This window comes from Pleurodeles waltl, chromosome 1_1 (genome assembly GCF_031143425.1).
Source record: "Pleurodeles waltl isolate 20211129_DDA chromosome 1_1, aPleWal1.hap1.20221129, whole genome shotgun sequence".
Classification (NCBI taxonomy): domain Eukaryota; kingdom Metazoa; phylum Chordata; class Amphibia; order Caudata; family Salamandridae; genus Pleurodeles; species Pleurodeles waltl.
Window position 1 is genome coordinate 364,019,488 of NC_090436.1, and position 25,160 is coordinate 364,044,647.

At 43.0% G+C, this 25,160-nt stretch overlaps 2 protein-coding genes across 4 annotated transcripts in view; both read left to right on the plus strand.

Annotated features, from left to right (window-relative positions):
• Positions 1-333: 333 nt before the first annotated feature.
• TRAPPC13 (trafficking protein particle complex subunit 13) overlaps positions 334-25,160 on the plus strand; it is a 321,232-nt gene continuing 296,405 nt past the window's right edge. For 2 of the 3 annotated variants that reach the window (XM_069222798.1, XM_069222805.1), the window contains exon 1: positions 335-471. In XM_069222798.1, the coding sequence (XP_069078899.1) occupies positions 426-471 (46 nt within the window). In that variant the 5' untranslated portion in view covers positions 335-425. Of the gene's footprint in view, positions 472-25,160 lie in introns of all 3 variants that reach the window. The other variant, XM_069222813.1, reaches the window with a different exon arrangement.
• The window catches only part of SHLD3 (shieldin complex subunit 3), a 31,972-nt gene continuing 7,147 nt past the window's right edge, over positions 336-25,160 (plus strand). Inside the window, exon 1 of the mRNA XM_069222826.1 lies at positions 336-471. The gene's annotated coding sequence lies outside the window, so the exon portion shown is untranslated. The remainder of the gene's footprint in view (positions 472-25,160) is intronic.

Consider the following 25,160-nt stretch of genomic DNA (forward strand, 5'->3'; position numbering starts at 1 on the left):
TTGGAAGACACGTTTAATATTTTACTGATGATACTCAAAAGCCAGGCAAATAAAGTCTTAGACACGCACATCAAGTCATAATTAGAGACGGAAGTACAGGTTATTGTGATGTTTAGCATGTTAGCTAGAAAGGGTGAAGTATTACTCTGCATTCATATACTAAGACACAAAATGTAGGCATGTGGATGAATACGGGTACCTAAAACGTAGCGCGTCGTTGCATAACCAACATGGCACCCACGGCTTCATGCCTGCACCTATCTGTGGCTGTGTCGTCACCGGTCACGTGCCCGCACTCCATATTCTTCCGCTGCTGGCGGCCTCCAGGTCAACTTCCGTGGTGTAACTCCAGTGGCTAGGTGCAGTTGTGGTATTCCGCCGGTGGTCCTGTTTTTGGCGAGGCGAAAGGGGTTTGGGTTGAAACGATGGAAGTGAATCAAGCGAAACAGGAGCACCTGCTGGCGTTGAAAGGTAACGGTGCTAGGAGTCGTTAGAAAAAGAGAGTTATGTCGCGGGGTGTCCAAGCTTCTCGCTCCAGCACGGGCTTTCGGAGATCACACGGAGCCTATGTACTTGCGTGTGAGCTGTCAGAAGCAGCTCTTTGTTAACTGATGAAATAGTCCGTGTTTACGTTTCCGCTGTCAGCAGTGCCAGTGGGCTGATTGCGTGTAATGCACTGGGGCGTTATTTGTTCATGTTCTTCTACTGCCCTGGTTTTGGTCTTAAAGGAGTGCTTTATTTGCGCTGGTGGTGGGGGGCGACACTCTTTTTGAACCCGATACTTTTATTTATTTTTATAAACTGCTGTGCTTGAAGTGTGGGATTATAAAAAAAAAAGCAGAATACTTACGATCGCAGCGTACCTGTTTGCAACAAGAATCGTCAGTGGTCTTCCATTAAAAGAATTGACCCGGTTACCTACCGGTAATCTTAATTACTCTGAGTCAAAGTCTTCCTTGGTACAGTTCTTAAGCATCTGCGCCCTCCCACAGCAGTGTACACATGGCAAAAAATCCTATGTTTCACCCCTAACACGTCTTCGTACGTGCCACACTTCCTATCATGCTTACAAAAGGGAAGCCGGTTTTTCCCACTTCCTGTCATTTCCAAGCATGAAGCCGAAAACATCACGTTGGAGTGGGTGGTGCATACTTGGACTGTGGCGAGGAGGACCTGTACTTGCATTGCTGCTAAGCAAGTGGGACATGACCTTCTCCCCAGTTTTCCTTTGCACAGTTCATACGTTGTGACCCAATACCAGAGCAGTCTCTGGTTCATCTCACTCCATAGACTTAACACTTAAGAAATACATTTGTAGGTAATATCAGTTTCGATTGACAGCCAGCGCCTTGAGACCCTGGGTGATTAGCCAAGGTTTACAAATACTTGATTGATTTGAGAGCTGGGGAGAGACTTAGAAAAAAGATAAGGACTAAAGGAAGGCCATGAAGACAGTGATAAATGGCAAAAGCAAGAATGAAAAAACATGCAAGAATGAGATCAAAAGAATGCTAATCGATGTGCTAGGAAGACGTGCGACGTGAACTCAAGACAGACTTGGAACTACGCAACACTGAGAATCTGCTGCAACAGCAAAGGGAGTCTAAAAAACTTTCGTCCCTTTCACTAATTATTATTATTATTATTTTACAAACAGTGCGCTGCTAAGACCATTGTTTACCTTTTATCTAATAATCTTAAGGGGCCCTGTTGTCGGCACCAGATGGTTGAGTATTGGAAGTGTCCAATGAAAAACGAGGTGTCCATGTACACATCTTTTGTTCCAATTAAGCAAATGATTCTTGCTATGAGCATTTTGCTCTAAAAACCTATGCTTAGGGGGCAGTCGAGTGTCTATCCTACTCTACACAGATGACCTGCTGTTGCTTAGCAATACCAGGGTAGGCTTACAGAAACTCTTCAACTGCCTAGGAGGTTGTGCACTAGCCAACAACTTAGAAATTAACTATAGGAAGTCTAAAATATTCCCCCTTAAATGAAATCTGACCCCACGCCGTAAGTGGCTGTTAAATGGGCAGTACATTGAGGCGGTAGCTGTGTACACATACTTAGGGGTCAGGTTCAACTCCAGGGGTACATTCTCAGCACACAAAGAAGCAATAACAGAGAAGGCACAAGCTCTAAACCGGGCTTTTGGCACCCTGGCAAAATCCACCCTGGGCGGCCCCTAAAACCAATGACCATGATCATGTGAGCAAAAATATTGCCAACTCTTGCATATGGGACGGAAATAATGAGGGGGGCGGAGGTAGCCACACTGGATAAGTTATTAGTGAAATCCTATAAGCAAGTCATCCAGTTACTTAGATCAGCATCTCTGGCCCAGGTCAGACTGGAGTTTTCCCTAACAAAGCAATCATTGGCAAGGTTAGCTGCTTTTGCGAACGGCTGCTATAAACTCTATTCCGTGCCCATGGGGTCTTTAGCAAACCTAGTCTGGCACGAAATCACCCTTGCGAGGGGTAACAATAACTTTAAGGACCACTGGGGAAAAAGTTTTAGCTCTGCTTAAACTGAGTGATTTGTGGGATAGCACATTATCAGCACTAGCCTTCAGAAAAGGAGCCAACAAATCTGCCAAGATCTTAAGCCGACGAGAAGATTTGGAGGCGCTATCAAACCGATCGCATGGATGGCATCCTTAATTCATATGTGCGGGATAAGGAACCATGTATCCTATCCACCACATTACCACAGGAAACCAGGCTGGCCCTCCTACGGATGAGGTTGGGAGATTTACCAACTCTGGACTTCCTCCCAAAATGGAAAAGAGATGCAGGATTGCAAACACAGGTTTGTAGACTACGCCATCAGACCAGGGAGACCCTAATCCATGTGGTTTGCATCTGCCCAGTCATGGGACCCCAGAGAAGGGAACTGCTGAGGAACAAATTCAACACCTTAGGAGTCTGGTCATGCAGGGCGGCCATTATAACAGCCCTTGACCCAAGCAATGGGAATTTAAATACCAGACTAATCCAGTTACTGAGAATCTTTACAGCCCTGGCGGTCCCAGTAAATCCAGTCTAGTAAAAGTCAACTGTCTACTCCCATATACTAGAACCTGCCCCCTGGTTACCAGCTATCGGTGATGTAGGGGCTCGGGCCGCCCTGAAGGCATCCTCTGACTAGTAAGTGGCCCTGTCCAGTGTTAGTTCACCTAATTTCTTCTGCCCAATTGTACTTGGGTACCCCCGTTGTTTCCAAGAGGGTTAAACTTCAGTTTTAGTACTTATTTTTAATATTGTCTACATTTTTTTTGTACATTTGTGTTAGGACGTTCTTTGGATGTATCTTATGTATCCTTTCAATGTGTTTCTTCTTTTTGTTATGGTTTTTATTAACCAATAAAATATTTTTTTCTAAAAACTTAACCTTCCTCACAGATCACAGTGACATTTTAAGCAAATAGTTCAATGTGCTACAACCTACTAAATGTGAAGCGAAAGATGTGATAATGTTGCCAAGTTATTGTGGTGATATTTTTCCCCCATACCTCTTTTTGTGTAATAATTGATAATATTTGCTATTATTTGAAAGCTTGGTAACCATAAACATATGTAAATTTGTCTCCAAACTATAGTTTCTTAATCTACTTCTCAAATTTATGTAGATGTGTTAAATCAGAAGTAGTAGATTAGAAATTGCCCTTTGGCCTTCTAATTTACTGTGTTATTCTGAAGGTGATGGTAGAAACGACTACGGGGCCACGTTTAACCCATGACCCCCCCCCCCCCCCCACCCCCAATTTTGCATCATATACAGTCTCTCTCTGTAGGCCTCTGTGATAACTCTTGACTGCGCTTTTTGAGTTCTAGAGTTAATGAAAATGTATTGGTTTGTAGCTGTCTCACAACTCACACATATAGCATCATTGTTAACCTATGAGTAAAACCGGTTACAAAAACAAACTGATGCAAAACTATTTGAGCTTGATGTTGGGTGTGCTTATGCAGCTGATTTGCAAGTTAAAAAAAAAGAATGTGTAAAAATTAAAACTTTTTAAGTTACTTTTTGCACATACTGCTGGCCCAAGCAAAAACTGTTATAAATGTAAGCAAATACTATTTGTGCTTTTACTGCACATATTTGAGCATGGACATAGCCAGAAAACATTAGAATGCCTAAAGTACATCAAATTAGACTCAAAGAACCTAATCAGACAATATTTTCAACAGCAGAAATGAAGCTCCCTGCCTCCAATCGCATGCTGGAGAACATGTTTTTAAAATCATCCTGAGTTAGAAACACCCTGCATCTAGTAACCACTAATATAAAAAAGGGGCACAAATATTGGTTGCTCCTATTTCTTACTCCTGCTGTATTTGTATAAACATTTCTGATGACGTGAGATCTGAATCATCTTCTCGAACAATGAGACCACTGATCTGTCTTCAGGCAGATTGATGGCTGTGCCTCCTCCGCAATGGAATATTGACATCAGAACTGCAAATGTCAATTTGGAATTTAGAGAACTGTATTGACTTAAGATATGATGACTTGATCTCTTACCTTTTCTTCTTATACTCAAAACACTTGGCTTTCATGGCAAATTGGAGGTGCGGCGTGTATACGAGGACAAGACGTGAAACATAACTTTGATCTTAGGTTCTGTGCTGTCATACCCCCAAGAAGTGACATGGCATTGGTACTAACAAAGCTTGTGATAACTTGATTAAGGCATAAGTATGTGATAGCGTTTATCCCCAAGAAAGTTTATTTTGTCATGATTCTAAAAATACATCTTTAAATATATATAATTTTTTAAAAATGATTACTTGCGTATTGTTTGTGGTGGGCTGTTTGTGCCACTGAACAGGGCAATGGGGTTGAGTGTAGTGCTTTCAGACTGTGCTGCCAACCATGCATAGAATTAAGATTAGGTCCACAGAACGTGCCGCCAGACCAATTCTATTATCCTAAACTGGTCCAAAATGTTTTACCCTAAATTTTGTGAAACACAAGCCAGGCATCATTGGTGTCTGTGTCCTGTACAGACGTAGTACTGTGGAAGTAGATATTTAATTAGGAGTGTGTTAATATACATAGTACCTTAGGGCAGTGGTTCCCAACCTGTGGCCGGGGACTCATGGGGGTCCGCAAAACCTCCTCAGGGGTTGTTTTGCTTTACTGCAGACTAAAAAGAAATACACAAATACTGAAAGGAATTTCTTGTATGCAAACCTCTCAGTCCGAGAAACACATTTATCAAGGCACTTTGCAAGGTTTGACTAAAGTTATGTACAACACGAGTGCACATTAGAAGAAAGTCACTGCAGTGAAATAAAAATGTACTGCTTTACTTTAAACTGAGAGAAAACCTGAGTAAAAGGAATTCCACCAATGCAGAGCTCTTAGTCTGAGTAACACATTTATTAAAGCACTGTTACAGGTTCGAATAGAAGAGGCATGTAGGTCAAATGCAGCAACACAAATACATTTCCAAAACTAATCACAGCCGTAGACTAATGATGCTCATAAAAACAATGAAAATACACTACTTTAATTGTGGATTATATATCTGCATATACTGTGATTAAATATTCATGTACAGTGCAATGCTAGAAATGTTAATAAAAAAAATTAATCACCATGGGACTCGCTTGCTTCATCTCCTTGCCAGCAACAGCCCGTGAGCCCAGTCAACTGTGAAGAGCGAGAAATACCCTCAAGGGAGAGTGGCAGATACAAGTGTCCCTGTCCCGACCAGAGTTAAATATTTCCACAGCTGTCTAGTTTCCTCCTCTTATGTACTTTAAACAAGGCAGAGAAGTGAATTGTAGAAATCCTCCTCCCATCCAGTGAGTTGTTGTGCAAACGCTGGCCAAAACAGATTGGTTTTGAGAAGGGCACGTTGTAGATTGGCCACATCCAAGGTGCTCTTTCAAAACCAAACCGTTCCTTGCCGTACCATAAACATCATCCTGGTACATCCTTATCTAACTCAACCCCCTCCATGTTATGTTCTAGCCCTTGGTGAGAAAGATCACAAAGAGTGAAAACATGAGCCAAAAACACATTGCATATCTTGGGCGTGGGAAAAATACCTTTTTAATGTGATGGTGGCTAAAGCTGAGTTAAGCACAAAATGGAGTCAGTGGTCAAGATGAGGCAGTTGTTAAATACAGATCGTTACAGGGGGTCCGCGACTGCTTAGAAAATTACATGATATTAACAGATTAGGTCCTCAGCTTTAAGTAATGCCTCAGTTGGGGGTCCTCAGATTCCATAACGATTCAGTGGGGGTCTCCGGGTTCCAGTAATGATAAAGTGGGGGGTCGATAGAAGTCAAAAGGTTGAGAACCACTGCCCTAGGGGATCAAGAACATAGTGCAAAAGAGTACCTTGTAGGTTAACAAGCATGGAATAATTATCCTGTGTGAATTGAACGTAGATGCATTGCACAACGAGGAGGAGTTTAGCATCTGATACTATCGACAGTTAAATAGCAGTTTGCGCAAATCATTTAAAAAGTGGTTGGCTTCCCAAGCACAACAGTAACAGGTGTACAATTTAATAAAATATCTACTTGCCCATGGGACCTGTTGCTTCATAAATCTACTTGTCCCTTTGGTGCCATGTAGTGTAGCAACAAATTATGGCAGCAATCTCATTATATGAGAGCTCTTATAATAGCCTCTGTAATTATCCCTGAGTTAATACTATAGTAGGTATTGAATATTAGCAGTTTCCTTAATTTTTCACATTTCCGGGGGCTGGAGATAGCGGTAGGAAATAGTTCCAGGGTTTGAATGGCCCTTTGAGTCTGTGCAAACCTACTAACTTGCATGTTTTAAGGGTTTTCTCCAGCTCTTCTTTAATCTTTTCTAAAAGGATAAAGGTTGGAAATGTACTTCTGACAAGGGCAGAAGTAAAATGTCTTCCTAGGTTGGGAAAATAGCAGTTGGAGGGAAAGTGAACTTTTAAGCACTCAACAGATTTTCACATGAGCAAATTTACACATCCATATGTGCTTGTGTTGAAATAAAATTCACAAATATTTTCTAGGAATATGTTTTCCTGGTCTACGTCTGTACATCCTCGTGAATTTCTGCTATACATACATTTGCACTAATCCAAAGACACATACCATGGGTGTTCATTTGTGACTTTAAGAATTGGGCCTCTAATTAGGTCTGGCGTTAACCAAGACCTTTAGTTTTTAGTAATATTCTATCCCTCTCTTTCTCTCTCTAGCCCTGTGTCTGCTGTCTTCACCTTGAGCGATAGCAATCTGCTCTTTCACAAAGAGCACATTGTCACACAAAGTAGTTTTGTTCAGTTCCAGGAACTGTTATGGCAGTGCTTATTCCAATGGTAGGGCCCAGCAGCTCCCCCATCAATAACTTTTTACAAAGGCTGTGTCAAAACAAGACACACTTTGATAAAACCAAAAGAGTGGCCACCAATGTTGGACCTATTGACTTTGTCAATGCTTGTTTAGTTTCATGTTTCCCATAATCTTGTTGAAACAGGTTACGCTGTGTTCCCATTATGAATGGGTTTTGGAAATACTAGCACAGATCAATACGTTTTATTAAATGCTCCTTCATAGAAATAGTACCTAACATTTCACAGTAATTTAGCAAAACATTTTTTTCGTAGTCGCATTTTGTTGTGAACATTTTATTTTGAAAGCAAAGAATCATCAGTCTTGCTTTCAAGCTTCTGCAAGTATTTGCATCTCATCGAAGAGCATTCTAGGAGCTTTATATATAACCTCATATTGTTAAAAATGGCAACCGTGCATGCACGTTTTGTTTTTCTTCTTTTCTGGAACCCGAGTTTACAACGTTTATTTAGAGCACTCACCCTAATAATAAAGGCATTGCATTAATGAACCATAAATACAAGTTTAAACAGCGTTAACATATGGATCCAAGTATTATCTCAACTGTAGACAATACCCTTCCTCGCTCCATAATGTGGTACTTTTAACTGTCAGCCAAAGTGTCTGTGCTGCAGGGGTTGGGCCTTCTTGTCCCAGGGACAAAATAAACATGAAAGCTTGTTGTCCTCGACTCCAAACAATAAATCCTGGGCATCGGGCTATAGGAATTCCACACCCCTGAAAAAAATATAGGGTGAAATATTGGTTTGAAAAGTTCAGTATTACATCCCAGAAAGTTTGGATGATCTAAAATGCTGAAATAACAGTTAAGAAAAAATGCATTCCGTTGGTTTCAGGTGTTCATTATTCCCTACCATGCCCATCTTGTAGAGTCTGCACTGTGTAGTAGTCCATATACAAACTTTAAGCTGGATATCACAAATCACCCTATATCGCCACCCTACTAATACACATTAGTACAGCTTCCTGGTCAAGATCCTTCAGGAGGCCTAATTCTTTTTCACAAGTATCTCTAAGAAAGTGCAAACCATCAAGCATTTTATCATTTAAAGTTTTGTTGATAGTCAATGCCCCCCCCCCCCCTTCTGCTACTGTCCCCATCTTCCCCAAGGTAGTCAGCCTTCCTGTCAAGACTCTGATTGTAAAGGAGTTGGTACTGGCACAGCCAAAGAGCAGAATGTCAGTGCATAGCTTAGTTGGATATGTGTGAATTTTTGGGAAGAAGCTAGCCCATAACCTGATTGTCATTGTTCAACTGTCTTCAAGGCCCCGTTCCTGCTCTAGCTCCTGTCTTGCCAGTAACATCCCATCCCCTAAAGTCCTTTCAGGCCAGACACATACCTTGGATTACTAATGTTCCTCTTCCAGCAAAGGAGTGTTTTAGCTGTACTCCACATCTGAAGCCCTCTTTGTGTCACTATTGGTAAACCATTCATCCATTTGCCCCCACATACTAATATGAAGACATGTTTCCCTTCATTGCTAAGGAAATGATATGGGCATCCAGTTGTTCAACACTAGGCGCTGTGAGTTCCAGCAGCATAATTTTATATTGTGAAGTGCGATGCTCCCTGTGTAATGCAGACATTGCTATGCCCGAGGACCCTCTGTCACTTAAGGAAGAGCATAGTTAAGCTTCTAATCTTGAACAAATGTGTTAAGGACCAAAAACGGGGTATTATATATTACATGTTAGAAATGGGGTCTCTAGTTGGCAGTCTGTTTGCACCCTGTCCAAGTAGGGACACTCACTCTAGTCAGGATAGGGAGATACCAGCTCAGATAACCCCTGCTCACCCCTTTAGTAGCTTGGCACGAGTAGTCGGGCTTATCGCAGAAGCAATGTGTAAAGCATTTTCACATCACACACAGTAACACAGTGAAACACTACAAACTGACACCACACGAGTTTTAGAAAAATAGGCAATATTTATCTGTGTAAAACAAGACAAAAATGAGAAAAATCCAACATACATTGCTAAAGATATGAATTTTGTAAAAAACTTAACTTCAAAATACGGTTCTTTGAAGTTGGTGGCTCCACCTGGAGCTATCACGGCATCGTGAGCAACAAAACACAGTACAGGCCGCCCTTGGCGTTGCAGGTAAGCTATGTGTCGGAAACATCCGCAAACAGTACCTTTGGATTCGCAAGGCGTTGTGATCCTCGCGGTGAGCTTCGGACAGCAGCGTTGCGGTGTCTGTTCCTGAGTCGGTGTGAGGTTGTCAGGCCCTTGAAGTCACACACGTTGTGGATCAAACTCTGGGCTGATAAAGTCAGGAGCTCTGGTGTGGATGGCGTCAGGGCTGCGGTGCCAAGCGGGGCAGTGCGAAGTGTAGTGTCACAGTGCAGGCAGTGGCATCATCGTTGCTGAAGTGCTGTCATCGGTAGGCCCAAGTCGGCTGTGCGAGGCACGTTCTGTGTGGCATCCACTGGTCACGGTGCCAACAGGGACGTCTGACTCTGGGATTGATGGTGCTGGTGGACTAGGGCTGTGGTGCAGGACAGAACGGTGCTTTGTGTTCCTCACATGGGCTGCCCACAGACGACGGTGGAGGCAGTGGCGCCGGTGTCCTCAGGAGTGTCGTCATCGGGGATGCCCAGACTGCGGTGTGAGCAAGGCGATGCCAGAGTGCGGGGCCCACAGGTCATGGTGCGAGCAGTGGCTCTGAAGTTGTCCGATGACTGCGTCGGTGAGACCAGGGTTGCTTTGCAAAGCCAGGCAGTGCGGCTCTGTGTGGCATCAGCAGGTCACCGTGCAGGCCAGCGGCGTCGTTGAAGGCGTTGCAGTGGTCTTTCTTCTTGAACAGCACAAAACATGCAGTTCCCAGTGCTGTAGGCATATGAAACTGAAGTCCTTAATATCCCTGAGACTTCCTACAGGAGGCAAGCTCTGTTCCAAGTCCTTGGAGAACTTTCTCAAGCAGAATACACAGCAGAGTTTAGCCTTTGCTCTCATTTGAGGTAGAAACAGCAAAGCAACACAGCAAAGGGAGAGTACTCCTCCAGCTCTTAAGCTCTTCTCCTTGGCAGAGGTTCCTGTTGATTCCAAAAAGATTCTCAAAGTCTGGGGTTTTGGGTCTAATACTTATACCCCTTTCTGCCTTTGAAGTTGGTAAACTTCAAAGGAAGGTCTCAGTTGTTTGCAAGATCCTTCCTTGGCCAGGCCCCAGATACACAACAGGGGGTTGGAGACTGCATTGTGTGAGGGCAGGCACATTCCTTTGAGGTGTAAGTGACCACTCCTCCCTCCACTCTAGCTCAGATGGCTCATCAGGATATGCAGGCTACACCCCAGGTCCCTTTGTGTCACTGGCTAGAGGAGAGGTGTAAGTATCACAGGATGGTTTAAGCAAGAAAATGCCTACTTTCTGAAAAGTAGCATTTTCAAACGAACAATCTAAAAACTTAAGTAAAAGATGTATTTTTAAATTATGAGTTCAGGGACCCCAAACTCCATATTTCTATCTGCCCTCAAAGGGAATCTGCACTTTAAAGTTATTTAAAGGCAGCCCCCATGTTAACCTATGAGAGAGAGAGAGGCCTTGCAACAGTGAAGACTGAATGTAGCAGTATTTCACTTTTAGGACATGTAACACACCTCAGTACATGTCCCACCTTTAACATACACTGCACCTTGTCCATCGGACTACCAGGAGCCTACCTCAGGGGTGCGTTACATGTAGTAAAAGGGAATGTTTAGGCCTGGCAAGTGGGTACACTTGCAAAGTTGAATTGGCAGTTTAAAACTGCACACAGACACTGCAGTGGCAGGTCTGAGCCATGTTTACAGGTGTACTCATGTAGGTGGCACAATCAGTGATGCAGGCCCATTAGTAGCTTTTATTTACAGGCCCTGGGCACCTCTAGTGCAATTTAGTAGGGACTTACCAGTAAATCATATTTGCCGATCATGGATAAACCAATCAACAGTACAGTATATATAGGGAGCACTTGCCCTGATTAGCAGCAGTAAAGTACACAGAGACAATAAACCAGCAAAAACAGAGTCCAGTACACCATAAAAACAGGTCAGAAGGCAAAAAGACAGGGGAGACACGCCAAAAAGCTGCCAGGTCTAACAACACAAAATAACTCAAAAGTTGGGGACCACTTACACATTTTGTTCTAGAAAGGCTTCCTTATCCCTAGAAGTCACCGTCCTTGGATATTGAAGATCATCTCCAGTTGTAGTAATATCCAGTAAGCGAAGTCCCCTAGAATCTGTTATTTATTTGCTGGAGAAAGTATTTATTCCAGTTGATACTGGCATATTAACCAAGTTCCCGGAAGAAGGCAAGCCCAGGACTGATTGTCATCCGTGTGTTGCAGAATTTTACCCTTTGGCTCATCTCCCAGCACAAAGTTGCAGATTCTGGTCTTCCATCATAGCAGGCACGGTAGGGGTTCTAATGAACATCTGAATTCAGTGGGAAGAAGAAGCAGCTTTGCCTCTCCCCAGCTCAAAAACAATAGCATACACTATTCATCCACACTGCTACTGTGGACTTGACCCAGAGAAGGCTGATCCAAGCCCTGTATATTTGCTTGACCCCAAAGCTTTCCAGCACCAGAAATAATGGACTCAAACACTTTTCAGGGAAAGTACTAATAGTGATCTTCCATGTTTATTGATCTCTCAAGTCTTTTGCAGCCTTCTAAGGCTTATTCTGTTGTATCTCTGACTGGTCTGGGACCGAACAAAGTGAAAATAATTTTAACCTGTCTGTTTACTAGCATTTTGGCTTGCACTTTTGTCCCCATATTGAGTGAGATAGGTAAATATGATGAGCAGGCCTCTCTAGGTTTATGCACTTTATAGTAATAAAGGCATGTTTAGGATAGTCTGATATTTCTCCTACCTCTTTTGCCTTCTCAAACATATTAAGCAAATGCAGCCCCATTAGGGTAGATACTTTGCTTGGAGGCCATTGGGCCCTGGAACCTTCTTAATTTTCAGTTGATGAATGGTGCTTGTAACTTCTTCCAGTGCTATTTGACATTCTAGAGCTGACGCCATTTCTGTCGTCAACAGTGCAAGAGGTCGTCCTCCCATGAAAATGGGCATTGCTGTGCTTCCCAGGTGCTCCCATGGCAACTGCATAGTATTCCACAAACGCCTATGCAATTTAACCACCACTAAAAACCCTCAACCCTTTCTCATTAAATACTTTTACTCACTCACCTGCCTATCTTCCTCTGATCTTTACCACGCTAGCAGTCTGTCTGCTTTGTCCCCAACCTTGTAGAGTTTTCTACATGTGATCAGGTGATTTGATATCGCCTCTGCAGTCTCTTAATTTTTAGGTAGAGCATAGCATATCTGTTTGGGCTTTTAACCACACCTACCTCACGCCCATCTCTATCGCTCGTGGGCTTGACCTTCAAAAATCCTTTATCATTGGTAAATGCTTTGTTTGTCCCTCCTTGGGGCGGTTTGTTTACTGCTTTAGACATCTAACCCTGTTAGATGGCTAATTACACTTTTTCTGATATGTTTGACTGCAATGGAAGTTCTTTTTCCTTTTGAGTGCATCCTTCACGCTCATGATGGCCATGGTGATTGAATCAGCTCTCTTATGTGAAACTGTTCTACTTTTCATTTTCAATTTCTGAGACAAAAGAAGTCCAATTAGGAGTTTACAAAGCTAATAGCTCTAACTAAGCTAATGCTTGTTAGGTCTTGTCTGTAATGGCACATGTGCTCTTGCTTGTGAGAAATATTGTGTACAACAACAGGCTTGCAGCCCACCCATTGCTAACATTCATTGGGTTTGTCACTCTTATTTGTTGCCTTCTAATTGGCCAGCATGTGCTGGCTTCACTTCCTCTCCTTTTGGCGGAATATGGGCCAAGTACTGATTGCTTCCACTTGGTTGATGTCCTTCAACCGATCGCGATGTGATTTATACAACTTTTATTTTGTCTTCTACACTGTCATCCTTGTTGAACCTCTTTTTATTATTTGTAGCAATGTTTTATTTTGCAACACACACTTGAAAGTTAGCCTCCTTCACCTTTTGAAATGGATGTTTATTGTAATAACAGATGTTTTCTTCTTCCAAATGTATTTTCACTAAGATATTGAGGGGGAATTTCTTTGTTTATGTGATGTTTTTTTTGTCAAATGTTATTTTTTTTCTTTTCACACATGGGGAGAACCGATTTGCGTAGAATCACTAGAATATTTTGCTGAGATCTGACAAGCATTCGCAAAGCCAGAAGGTCTCACCTTTGAGATTCTGGCTCTGCCATTGCCTTTACTTCAGGCTGTAGAGCATGGGCATTGCAGACTTTGCATTGATTTGTAGCGATGCTGTGCAGCAAGACTAAAAATATTATGAAGCATTCAGGGCTAATGGACTTAAAAACATTTTTTTAAGCTGTGGGTGCGTCACAGCAATATGAAAAATAGGTTTAGCCACACTGTAAAACATACATGGTGCTGTACAGCATTGCTGCTAAATATTGCCAAAGTAAATAGCTCTCATATGCAAGATTTCCTGACTTTGCCAATGCTTGTTGTATGTGCTGCATCAGTTTCTGCACTTCACTGTCAGTTGGCAGTCACTCATGTTTTGTTCTGCTTGTATCATCTTTTGTTCCAGAAATCATACTATTGTTTTCCTTAGTTTCCTTTTTTTCATGAATGTCAGCCTTATGGCTTCCCACGTAACACACTTGTATGTTGCCCATAGTGTTCGGGTAGCCTGAACTGACCCCAATGTTTTCTGTGAATAGGCCCTAGTGATGTCTTAAAGGGGAATTGCCAGTTCATGATACCTACATCCCATGTACTAAGTCTCATATTGCCCTGACCCTCTTCATGTGTACTTGGATATTAGGAGGACGGGAAAATGAGCAAAGATATCTTTTGGCAAGTAATCCATCTTAAGGGTGTCCTAAATCAGAGCTGATGGCGCACAGAAATAGTCCCACCAGGACATTGATTTGTGTGCCCCTGCAAAATAAGAATGTTGATTAAAGGCATATTTCTATCCCTGTAGACCAGAGAGCTTCAAGACTTGCACGTATTGTCATGTCAGAGAGGCATTCATATCCTACTTCAAACCAGTTGACCCATCCGTGTCATTGAATATAAAGGTGTTAAAATCGTCTCACTATTAGTATTGAACACAGAGCTTCCAACAGTAAAGTGTCTGGTGGCATGCTGTTGCCGCTGCAGTAGATACACAGTTAATATGGTGTACTATTTCCTCCCTCTCGCCCAGTAGACACCCACATAACTACCTACTTGGTCCAACCAAGTCTTGTATACAGGAAGTTCGGGGGCATCGTTACTGTCGTGGACAAGCCTTAGAAGCCCTTACAAAATGCTGTGGGTGCCAGGGAGAAGAAACACGTCCTCCTTACCTTGAATTTTCCGCCTGAGCCTAATTTGTGGGTTTTCTGCAACAGGAGCAACAATTAAGGACCTGTTTTCGAAGGTATTAGGAAACCCCTTCATCCAGCTAGCAGAGGGGGTGGATAGTGGTTACAATAATTCCTATCACGTACCTCCGGTGCCCCGGAATCTGACTTTTATCTTGCTCCTTTAAACAGATAAACACTACAGAGCAAACAAGTCTCCACCTCTTTCATATGACTGCTTGCCACTCCAGTGCAAGAAAGGTCTGTCGTCCTGCTCAGTCCTAAAGAGAAACCTATATCATGCCCTGGCAGGCAACGCCCCTAGATTATAATTCTGAGCAAATAAACTAAACTACATTGTATGCTTGTTTGGTGTCCGAGTGGTGATGGTGAAGAATGTGATGTTGATTAATCTTTCGTATGCTTGCAGTTTTTTCTCATAAATAGCATTACGTAGTCGAAAAACACATACAGTCCTTTTCATATTATATTTTTTTATTTGTACAGGTCACCCCACCAAACAGCTGTCTGTCCTGCCTGATTAGTCCTTTCTCTTGACTTGCACACATTACATTACACCATGTTTCTACTTCACAAGGTTGCACACTTGAGCAGGGAGGAAGCAGAAACACAGGATCACACAATACAGCACATTGTCTTCTGTAATGGAATGTGATCGGTACAGGGAACTGTCCTTTTTACAGCATCCTCCTTTTTTGTTTAATATATTACTGACAAATCGATAATGTGCCCGACAGAATGTTCACCTGTCTGCTCTGCAGATTGCAAGCATAGATCATCAGGTAAATGAATATCTAGACCAGTGACGTTCTTTTAAGCATGGCACAAATGCTATAATATAGGTACAGTAAACATTAAACCTTGGGCCCTCACCCACCCCTTAGACTCACGGCGAAAGGAAAATCCAGTCACATGGCCATTCAGGTGGGGGAGCTACATCTGTAAACCGGTGAGTTGGGATTACTGTGCTTGTGGAAACGTCTGGGGTATGTATGGGGTCCCAAGGTTAATTACAAGGCAGGGGGTAATAGCGGACGGCTGAGGCTGAATGTCTCGGGCAGCCAGGTATTGTCTTTGGCATGTTCAGTAAAGTCATGAAGCACCTTGTCGCTAAGGTATACTTCAGCAGCCCACATTTTTCTTCCCTATAAAGGGCCATACTTCTGCCTGTGCCTACCTAATCACTTCCAAGTTGTGTAACCTATGCACAGCATTCTCCTTAAATTAACATATGTAGAATACTAAGAGGAATGTGTATGATAGTCACTAGTGGAAATTATGAAATTAAACTACATATATGAGGGCAAATCATTTTAAGATGTGTTGTGAAAAGGATTATTTGCATATGAAATGATGCGTTTAACATGTTAAAACAAAGTAAATGTCTGTAACAGGCTTGGAGGATATAAACATAATGGGGTTCTTAGCCTTACATGCAAACAACAAAATGAGAAAAGCTTTTCAGGTTCGGAAGCCCAACGAATTAAAATGTAAATATGCTGAAATGTTTTTTTTTTTTTTTTTTTTTTTTTTTGTGTGTAACGTTTTTGTTTGCATTTTTCAAACATGACAGCACCTTCAAAGGCCCTTGACTTTGAGTAGGTATATGTACGATTATTGAGCAAAAGTGCACACAACCATGCCCTTCCAAGTTGCTGAACACCTCGAAGTACAAGGATACCTAAAAAATCTCAGTAAAACCGCTGAGTCCCCGAAGAATAGGCTATCACCTCCTTGCGACTGTCTCCATCTCAGGTGTTTAGTAGTATGGCCTTGCGTTCTGTAGACACTCTTCTCAGTGAGTGTGAAGCAGTCCATTCCCCTTCCCCGATCAAGGATGATGAGAAGGACAACAGTGAGTGCTTAATTCGTGCTTGTTGTTTCCGGTGCAGAGCACAGGCTCTTATTTTTTAGGCCTGGCGCTTATTTTCCTGCCTCAAACATTTATTGCAAGCAAAGACACATAAGGGAAAGATGGAGGAAGAGAAAAACAAAGCAACACAATGGGGAAAAAGCAGAAAGCTGCAAGAGTGAGGTGAAGGGCGGGGAGTGGCTGTAAATGGATTGAAGAGGCCCGAGAAGGCTTCTGAATTATGCTTCCTCAGTATTCTGTGTTTGCACACTTAATTGCAGCAGCCACATGTTTAAGAGGAGGGCTTTGGGCACTGGCACATTATTATTTACAAATTAACTATTGGCAGCACTCCCTCATTTTCTTAAAACAATACTTTTAAAAGTAGTTGTGTGCCTTGTAAGTGATGCATAAAGTTGAAACTGAGACGTCTATTATATAGAACGAAATTGTAATTAAATAACTGTATTCTTTAAATTAAAAAAAAAAAAAACGATAATTTGCATACAGAATTAAATGATTTGTTCACTGTGCCTTCAGCTTGAAAAATGGCACGGAACAATATAAAAGCACATTGAAATTATGTTCAGCAACTAAATTTCTGAAAATTGGAAAACATTTAATAGTGATGCCCCACATTTTTTATTTATTTTTTATTTTATATAAAGTAAAGAAAAGTAAAAAATCCTGATAATGGATGGAATGTAGACAAATCATACATTCACCCCCCTGTCACAGATCTGGGTTAAATCCATCGTCTTTTTTTCTCACCATGAGAGCCTAGTTTGGACCTAGCCATAAGCAAATCCGCCTTGATCCTGCTCCCCATGGATACAGTCCAGCCCGAACTGCCAGGCTAGGTCCTTCCTGGACCGGAAACAGAGGCGAGGATTATGCTAATCTTTCCTTCCTTTTTAGGTTGAGCTTCAAGACCTGTTGTATTCACTTTGTGAGCTTAGATTCCCACCTACTGCTTTTTCATTCATTTGTTTCAGTGCCCTTTAAAAATCCTTCATTTTAAGTGGGCGTTTGTTCCCATTATGTCCCTCCTTTTCTTTGTTTGTTCCCTCCTATGGAGCAGGCTCGTTGGACTTGTAGCCTTCCATTTGTGCGCATTTAGGCTTGTTCCTGCCACGACTTTTTTTCTTTTGTTTGTGCAGGGGCATAGGAAGGCTCTCTGGTCGCACAGCTACTCCCTTTGCTGCTCCCCACCCTGTGCCGCTGCAAACTGCCCCTTGTGTGCACAGGGCTTGGGCTGATTTCTGCTGGTGTCCTGTACGATTATTGCTATTCAGGGAGAGTCTCTTTTTGTACAGCTCTGCAGCAAGCACTTCCTGACTGTACATGAGGGGGAGTGTGGCCACACGTTTTCGTTTTCTCCTTTGAAAACCTGCCTAGTTTAGATTCTTTTCAGTTTTGACCAAACCCTCTATAAAGCTGTATTTAAATCCCATAATATTTAGCAGAACCTTATTAGACAAAAGCGCTTCAAAAGGAACCATTTGTCTTAAATGTCCAAGCACCAAAAGCAAAGACACCAAACTACATTATGTTCTCTAAAATCTCAATATTTTTGAGCATCCTCGTTCCCTCCTTTTCACCATAAACATCTACTCCTAACTACGGGCCCCAACTGTGGAGAAAGAATGTTAACATGTTCCAAACTGCTTCAGCCAGAGCAAAATTATGTAACACTACACCGGCGCAGTTAAGTTGTGAACAGCAATTTACTACTGCCCACTGCACTTGCAATACCATTTTATTTATTTATATCGTAGTTGCACCAATAGACTGCAGCAAATATTTTCGCTCTGAGGATCCATGCAGGAGTTGTTGCAAAATTTACTACACCTGTGTAAAGTTTATGCGATGTAGTAAATGTTGCATGAAGAGTTGAATGAGCTAAGGAAGGTAGATGGTGGTGTGTGACTCTTGCTTCACTTCCTGTAATTGGAGCGGAATATTGAATAATGGTGTTAATTGTGCTTGTAGGAAAAGGTGAAAATTTCATGTGCGAGACCCTAGCTGGAGACCTCCTTCTTTATACCCTCCGTAGCTCAGGCTTCAATCCCTTTAGGGCACATGACCCGTTCCCCGCTCTACCAATGACACCCACCTATTCCCAGCGCATGTTGCCGACCACCACAGTAGTTCACCCCTTCCACACACATGTTTTCATTAAACCTTCTACAGCAGCGCTCTCAATGTAAGTCTCATCCCCTCCCTAATGGTTTCCAGATTTAGCAATATGTGTGTGTGTGTAAGTGGCCTCTTGCCCTTTGTTTACAGAAATCTCCACAGGGGAAGACAGTTGTTTGTTTCAGTCACTGGAGCATATGGCACTTTCACTGAGTCTCTATCTATCTTCTTTCCTGTTAAGCTTTTATTCACAGTATCCACAACTGTGTAATGTTAACCTTGCTGCTCTAAGATCTTGGCCTAAATCGAAAAGGCTGTATTTACATCTGTAAAAAGGTGACGAGTACTTATATCAAATAATGGCACGGCATTGTAACTAAGCTAAGAGGATGTATTACAGAAGAATTTTGCACAGGGCAGAGCTAATTAATTTGCCCCGTAATGCAAGTAGAGCAAAGTCTGATTGATTACATAAACAGGGAAAATTGTGATTTATGTGGGCAAACCTATCAGAAGTTTAACTTTTGGCATGTAAATAGCAAACAGATCTCTGCAATAAATGCAAAACCCACCAAACTACCTTAACTGCACGTCTATGATTATGAAATATCTAGGAATGAGGCCTTGTATCTTCACATTGCACTAAGAGCGTGTTCTCTTCCATTGGTGACGCCCGCTTTTCAATTCCTCCCTCACCCTACCTCACACACCACCACCATACACCAATGTTCCGAAAATGGAAACAAAAATTGACAACAAATGCGAGATCCGAACTGTTGGGGTCAGAATTAATGATAATTATATTGTGTACAGTTAGGCTTGCGTTTCTCCTGACAACCTAACTGTAACATCACAATATAATTATTATTTCGAACTCTTAAAAAAAACTCTTGTACTTTAAGTTTTAAGAACCTTCACCTTTCACATGCACATAGCTCTTTCCACTGCAAGGAAGTGGGGAGCTAATATCACATGCCTGTGACAGATTGTCTGTGGGCACCAGCCAGAGACTGGACCCCCTTCTCCATACGCTGCTGCTGCCCAGTTTACGGTTTATAACCTCTCTCATAAATCAGCTTTCTGGAAGATGAACTGAACGTGAGAGCTAAGAGTCAGAGTAACCTCTGCAGCCCAGCTCTGTGTTCTACACAAGTGTTTATTTTTGCATACACTTTTTATGATAGACATATTAATGTTACAAGATCCCAACAGTCAGACGTTTTATCTGACCATTTTGTACTTTTAAAATGAAAGATATTGGGCCTTAGACTTGTAGTCAGAATTATTGTGAAGCGTTATGTACAAGACTATAAAAAGAGATCCTGCGCAGAGTTTTTCTCTTAAACAGCAATAAAACAAATGACATACCTCAGCAGGCAGTAGGCAGTGTGTACGCTTAGGCGTTAGCGAAGTTAGTCTTTCAGGAGGTTTGGGGCCACCTATCTTGATAGTGATAACACTTGAGTTGAGGGCACCACAGAATTCCACATCATGCTACAAAATTCAACAACACATCAAATAATTCCACTCTACTACATGCCACTCCACAATACCACTCCATATAATTACACCCCAGAACACACAATTCCACTCTACATACATAATTCTACCACATTAACTACCACATAATTACTAGCCACATAATTCCAGTGCTCATCAGGCCACATAATTCCACTACACATAACTCCATTCAACACCACACAATTACACATCACTCAAACCCACATGATTCCACTCCACACAACATACATCAATTGCACTCCATAACACATAGCTAAAAGACAGTAACATTGACAAAGAAAATAATTAAGTGACCCCGATCGGAAAACCCTGCTAATTATAATTGTTTAAAGACCTTGCCAAATACAACAGCTCTAGCCAAACACTTCCAAGGTCCCAAATCCGCGACCTATTGCTTATGCCAATGCTTGTTAATACTTCCAGCAGTTGTTTAAAGAACCACCTCTCCCATAACCCCACGGAAAAGACTACAAAAAAAACAGCAACCAGTGAACAGTCCACAACTGTCCATATATGCAGACCCTGTCTCGGGCACTTCTTCTATCTTGCCTTGACAGGAAAACAACATCTGCATTATTTGCCTTCAGTGGATTATTTATCTGAAGAAAAGAAAAAGAGAGTTGGAACTGACTAAACCCATCCAACAGGGATTGATTCACAATATATCCTATCCACAGACGTAACCAGAAAAAATCAACAATAGCATGAGCATAAGCATTAATAGGCCATCTTATCCACATTACGGCTAATAATAATCAAGTGCGTTAAAACACCAAAAGGAACAAGACACTCACTGTTAACTGTGCATCCTATCATGTTAGGAAGAGAAGGAAAAATCATGAAATTAATGGGTGGGACTAAGCATCGCCTTTGTGTCCTTAGTAGAATTGAAACTTTCTGTTACGTTAGCTTGGAAATTTTTCATTCTGTGTCAGGACCGGAGGCGCGCATTATGCTTGTTTAAAGTTTATCCACCATCAAAGACTCTATATTCAGCACTGGTTTGAAATAAAATTACTTAAACAGAGTCCGAGGCCCAATCAGCCACATTAATAATATCCTCTAGTCCAAGCCCTAAATAAAAGGCTTTTTAGGCTATCGCTCCTCTGACTGAATGGGCTCCAAAGAGCGCCTGCCTCCTGCATAACCCAGCAAACCTAGCGAGCTATGGTGGGAGATGACACGGCCTTGAATTTTTTTTTTTTTAAATTTTTTTTTTTTAAGAAGATCAAAAGTTGACCTTCACCTGGGGGGCGCGCATGTCCTCTGTCATGTTCTCACACACACTGACAGTGGACCACACATAACTTAGGGGCTTTGTCGAAGAAATTATCCTGAAATCTGTCTTGGCTCGCCTGGAAACATAAAAAGTTACTCCTTTTAGAGTAAAGACTTAGCTTGAAATGTCCAGGGCTCTCACATCCGAGACCATACCACAAGATGTTGGGCACAAAATCATTGCCGGTTTAGCTGACAACACCTTACGTGAAAGCTATTCATTCCTCTGTCTTGACTAAACAAAAACATTCAAACTGTATTAACATCCCACAGCTTGGAATACTTTAGGTTCCAGCGGCAAAGCAAATCCCTTGCAGAGGTTTGCAAACCAGCAGGCATTCTCCCACCGTCAATCCTTGAATCGGGAAGTGTCCCATGGACATAGCCAACCAGTAAGAATTAACGGTTCGATAAGCCATGCCCTTAGATGCCACGGATGCCAAAACATTCAGGACTGAGACAACGTTTCACACCAAGGGATCCTCTTTGTGTTGAATATACCAAAGCACCCACTTGGACCATGCAAATTGGTACCGCTTTGTCGTCCCATCGGCCCAAGTCGTGGCCAGTAATCTTTCAGCGTCTTGTGAAAGTCCCTGGACTTTGTCTCTGATGGCTTGGAAAATTCCCGGGAGAGATGGAGACAGCCTTGGAGGACAAGTTGGTGACTGACCTAGGGGATCCCAAAGAATATCGGGTGTGAGGGGAAGAGGGATTGGAAAATACCAAGAAAGTTCCAGAAGAACTGGAAACCACACTTGAGATCTCCACACATGTGTGATCAAGACCACATCCGCCAGCTTTCTCCGCACATGTGCTGCCAACCTCATGATTATGGCGAAGGGAGCCTTCTCCTTTTGACCAATCCTGCAGAGCATGACCCTTCTCCTTTTGACCAATCCTGCAGGAAGGCGCCTGTGGATCCGGCTCCCAGATGAAGTACCATGGGATCTGATGATATAATCAAGAGGCAAACAGATCCACAGAGAAAGGACCCCAACAAGAATTAAGCTTGGAAAAAACCTGAGGGTTCAACTGCCACAAACTCATGTCTCGCCACTTCCTCAAGCACCAATCTGCTATCTCATTGGTGGCCCCTGGAAGGTACACCGCCATGACTGATATATTTTTGGCCAGGTAGTAAGACCAGAATTCTTTGGACCGATCCACCAGGACTTTGGCTCTGGGGCCACCCTCATGGTTTATGTAGCGAACTGCTGACATTGCCTATCTTCAGCAGAACACAGCAATTTATCTAGTCCTTGGTCCAACATTGTACAGCAAAAGACCCTGCCATGAGCTCCAGGGAACTGATGTGAAGGGTCTGCTCGTCTGTGGACCATTTTCCGTCAGCAAAGGAGTCAACCACAGCGCTCTCCACAACCAGATCCGCTAAGGTTCAATTCTATGATAAGGTCTGGGTCTGAGCCAAATATGGTGTTGCCTTTCCACGCCTCCAAGTGGAACAACTACCAAATTATTTCGGTCTTCACTTCCTCTGTCAGAAGAATTCATTCTGAATACTGAAGTCCCCTTCATAAATGGAAGGCTTCAAGCCATTGCAGGGCCCTGTAATGCAGAGGGCCAGGAAATATTGCTTCAGTAGAGGTGGGTAGGAGCCCCACTGTCTGAGCTACTTGACTCAAGGAAGTCATTTGTTTGGACAGCGTCTTTCTCAATTCTCTGTGAATCTTTGCTGTTTTGGAGGACGGCCAACTAATAGTCTTGTCCACTGAGTTGATGACAAAACCCAAAAAGGTGGTCTGTTTGGATGGCGTTAACAGCGACTTCTTTTATCATTGATGAAGAAACCTAGGCTCTCTAGGGGATTAATCACATATTGCAATTGTTCTCGCAACTGAAATTGGCACGGAGCCATCAGGAGGAGGTTGTCGAGACAAATGATCAAGCGGTATCCCCACTCCCTTAAGTTTTTTTCCACCACTGGTTTCAAAACCTTGGTGAAGCACCAAGGGGCTGAAGAAAGATCGAAGGGAAGGGTCGTGAACTCGTTGATTAGACCCGCTACTGGAACTGTAAAAAAAAAAAAAAAATGATGTGGAGGAAAAATTGGGATTGTCAAGTATGGGTCCTTGAAGTCTAGGCGCACTGTCCAGTCATCTGGATGCAGCAAGTCGTGAAGGAGGGGGATTCCCTCCGGTTATAAATGGCAGTAGACCAGCCAGCCATCAAACTCCTTCAGGTTGATGACAAGTTGTTGTTCTCAATCCCATTTGTCCACTACAAACATGTTGCTCAGGATGCCCTGGTGGTCTACAATGAATGTGGTGATAGCCTCCTTTCTGAGCAAGTTCTGTACCTCCTGATCCACCAAGTTAGCCTGCTCCTGTGAAAAGGAATAGGGAACATGGATGAGTGTTGTACCGGAGAGCCATTGAACTTTGGAAACCGCGATTGTTTAGAAAACCCAAGCATCTGAAGTAAGAGCCTCCCAATTGTGGAGAAACTGTGCCAGCCTCCCCTCTACTGGCAAATGAGAACATGAAAAATTCATTATCTGTGGGGATGACCGAGATGGTCTCTTCTTCTACATAGCCATCCACTTGCAAATTGAAATAAAGAAAAAAACGCCTTCCTTCGCTGTGTTAAAATGGGCGCCGTGAGGTTAGCTCGCAGTATTGTGGCTAGGTAAGCTTTAAACAGTAGGGCCTCAAGACCAATTACAGGCTCAGCAACCCAGAAGCAATATGGTGTGCTGAAGCACTGTTATGGTGCTGGACTGAGCCAGGATGATTTTACTGTGCCTAAGCACAATATTAAAGTGGGACAATCCCCAGGACCAAACTCCCTTACAATTTATGGGGAAACTACACTGATGGCGCCTGGGCCAGGCCCGAATCAGCCTAAACGCACACTGCGCTGCAATCAATGGCAGAGAAAAAAAATGTTTCAAAGAGCTTTCTTAACTTCAGACCCTTATGGGTGCCTGCCAGTGGCGTAACTAAGGCCCCCGCAGTGCAGGGGGCCCCTGTGCTTCCGGGGTCCCCCTTAGCACAATACACTGTGCATGGGCGGCAGGGCTCTGACTGCGCCCAGAGGGGAGGGGGCCCCTCCAGGTACTTTGCAAGGGGGGCCCTCAACTTTTGTGATGCTATTGGCCTCTGCTGCTTTGTTCACAGAATACCAACCCCCCGTTCCGCGGTGTCTGGCCTTCCAAGGTGCTCGGGCTGTGAGGAAAAATGTCTCTGTTCAAATGAGGCGCTCATCCCCCGGGGATCAGAGAGATGCAAGTCTATGACCGTGTGTTGCCCTCTACGGGCAGCGAACCCTCACCACACTCTTGTGGCTCCAATGAGAACAGAAAAGCTGGGATTGGAGTGGTGAATGTGCTCTCGCAGCCCGCTACACGAGTGGTAACCTAAAATAGAAACCGGCAATAAAAATAACTAAAACAGGGCTTTCCTACACTCTGAAGGGACTCCGTGGAACCTGGGGAGGGTCGCAATGGCCGCGTTGGGTCTGCTTCATCATTTGAATCTCCATGAGAATCATCATCTGCTGAGGGCAAAACCTTAGGGGTTTCCTCTGGGGTGCATAAAGCGTCCAAGAAGGTAGCCCACAGGGGGTGATTAGGACGTTCTAGA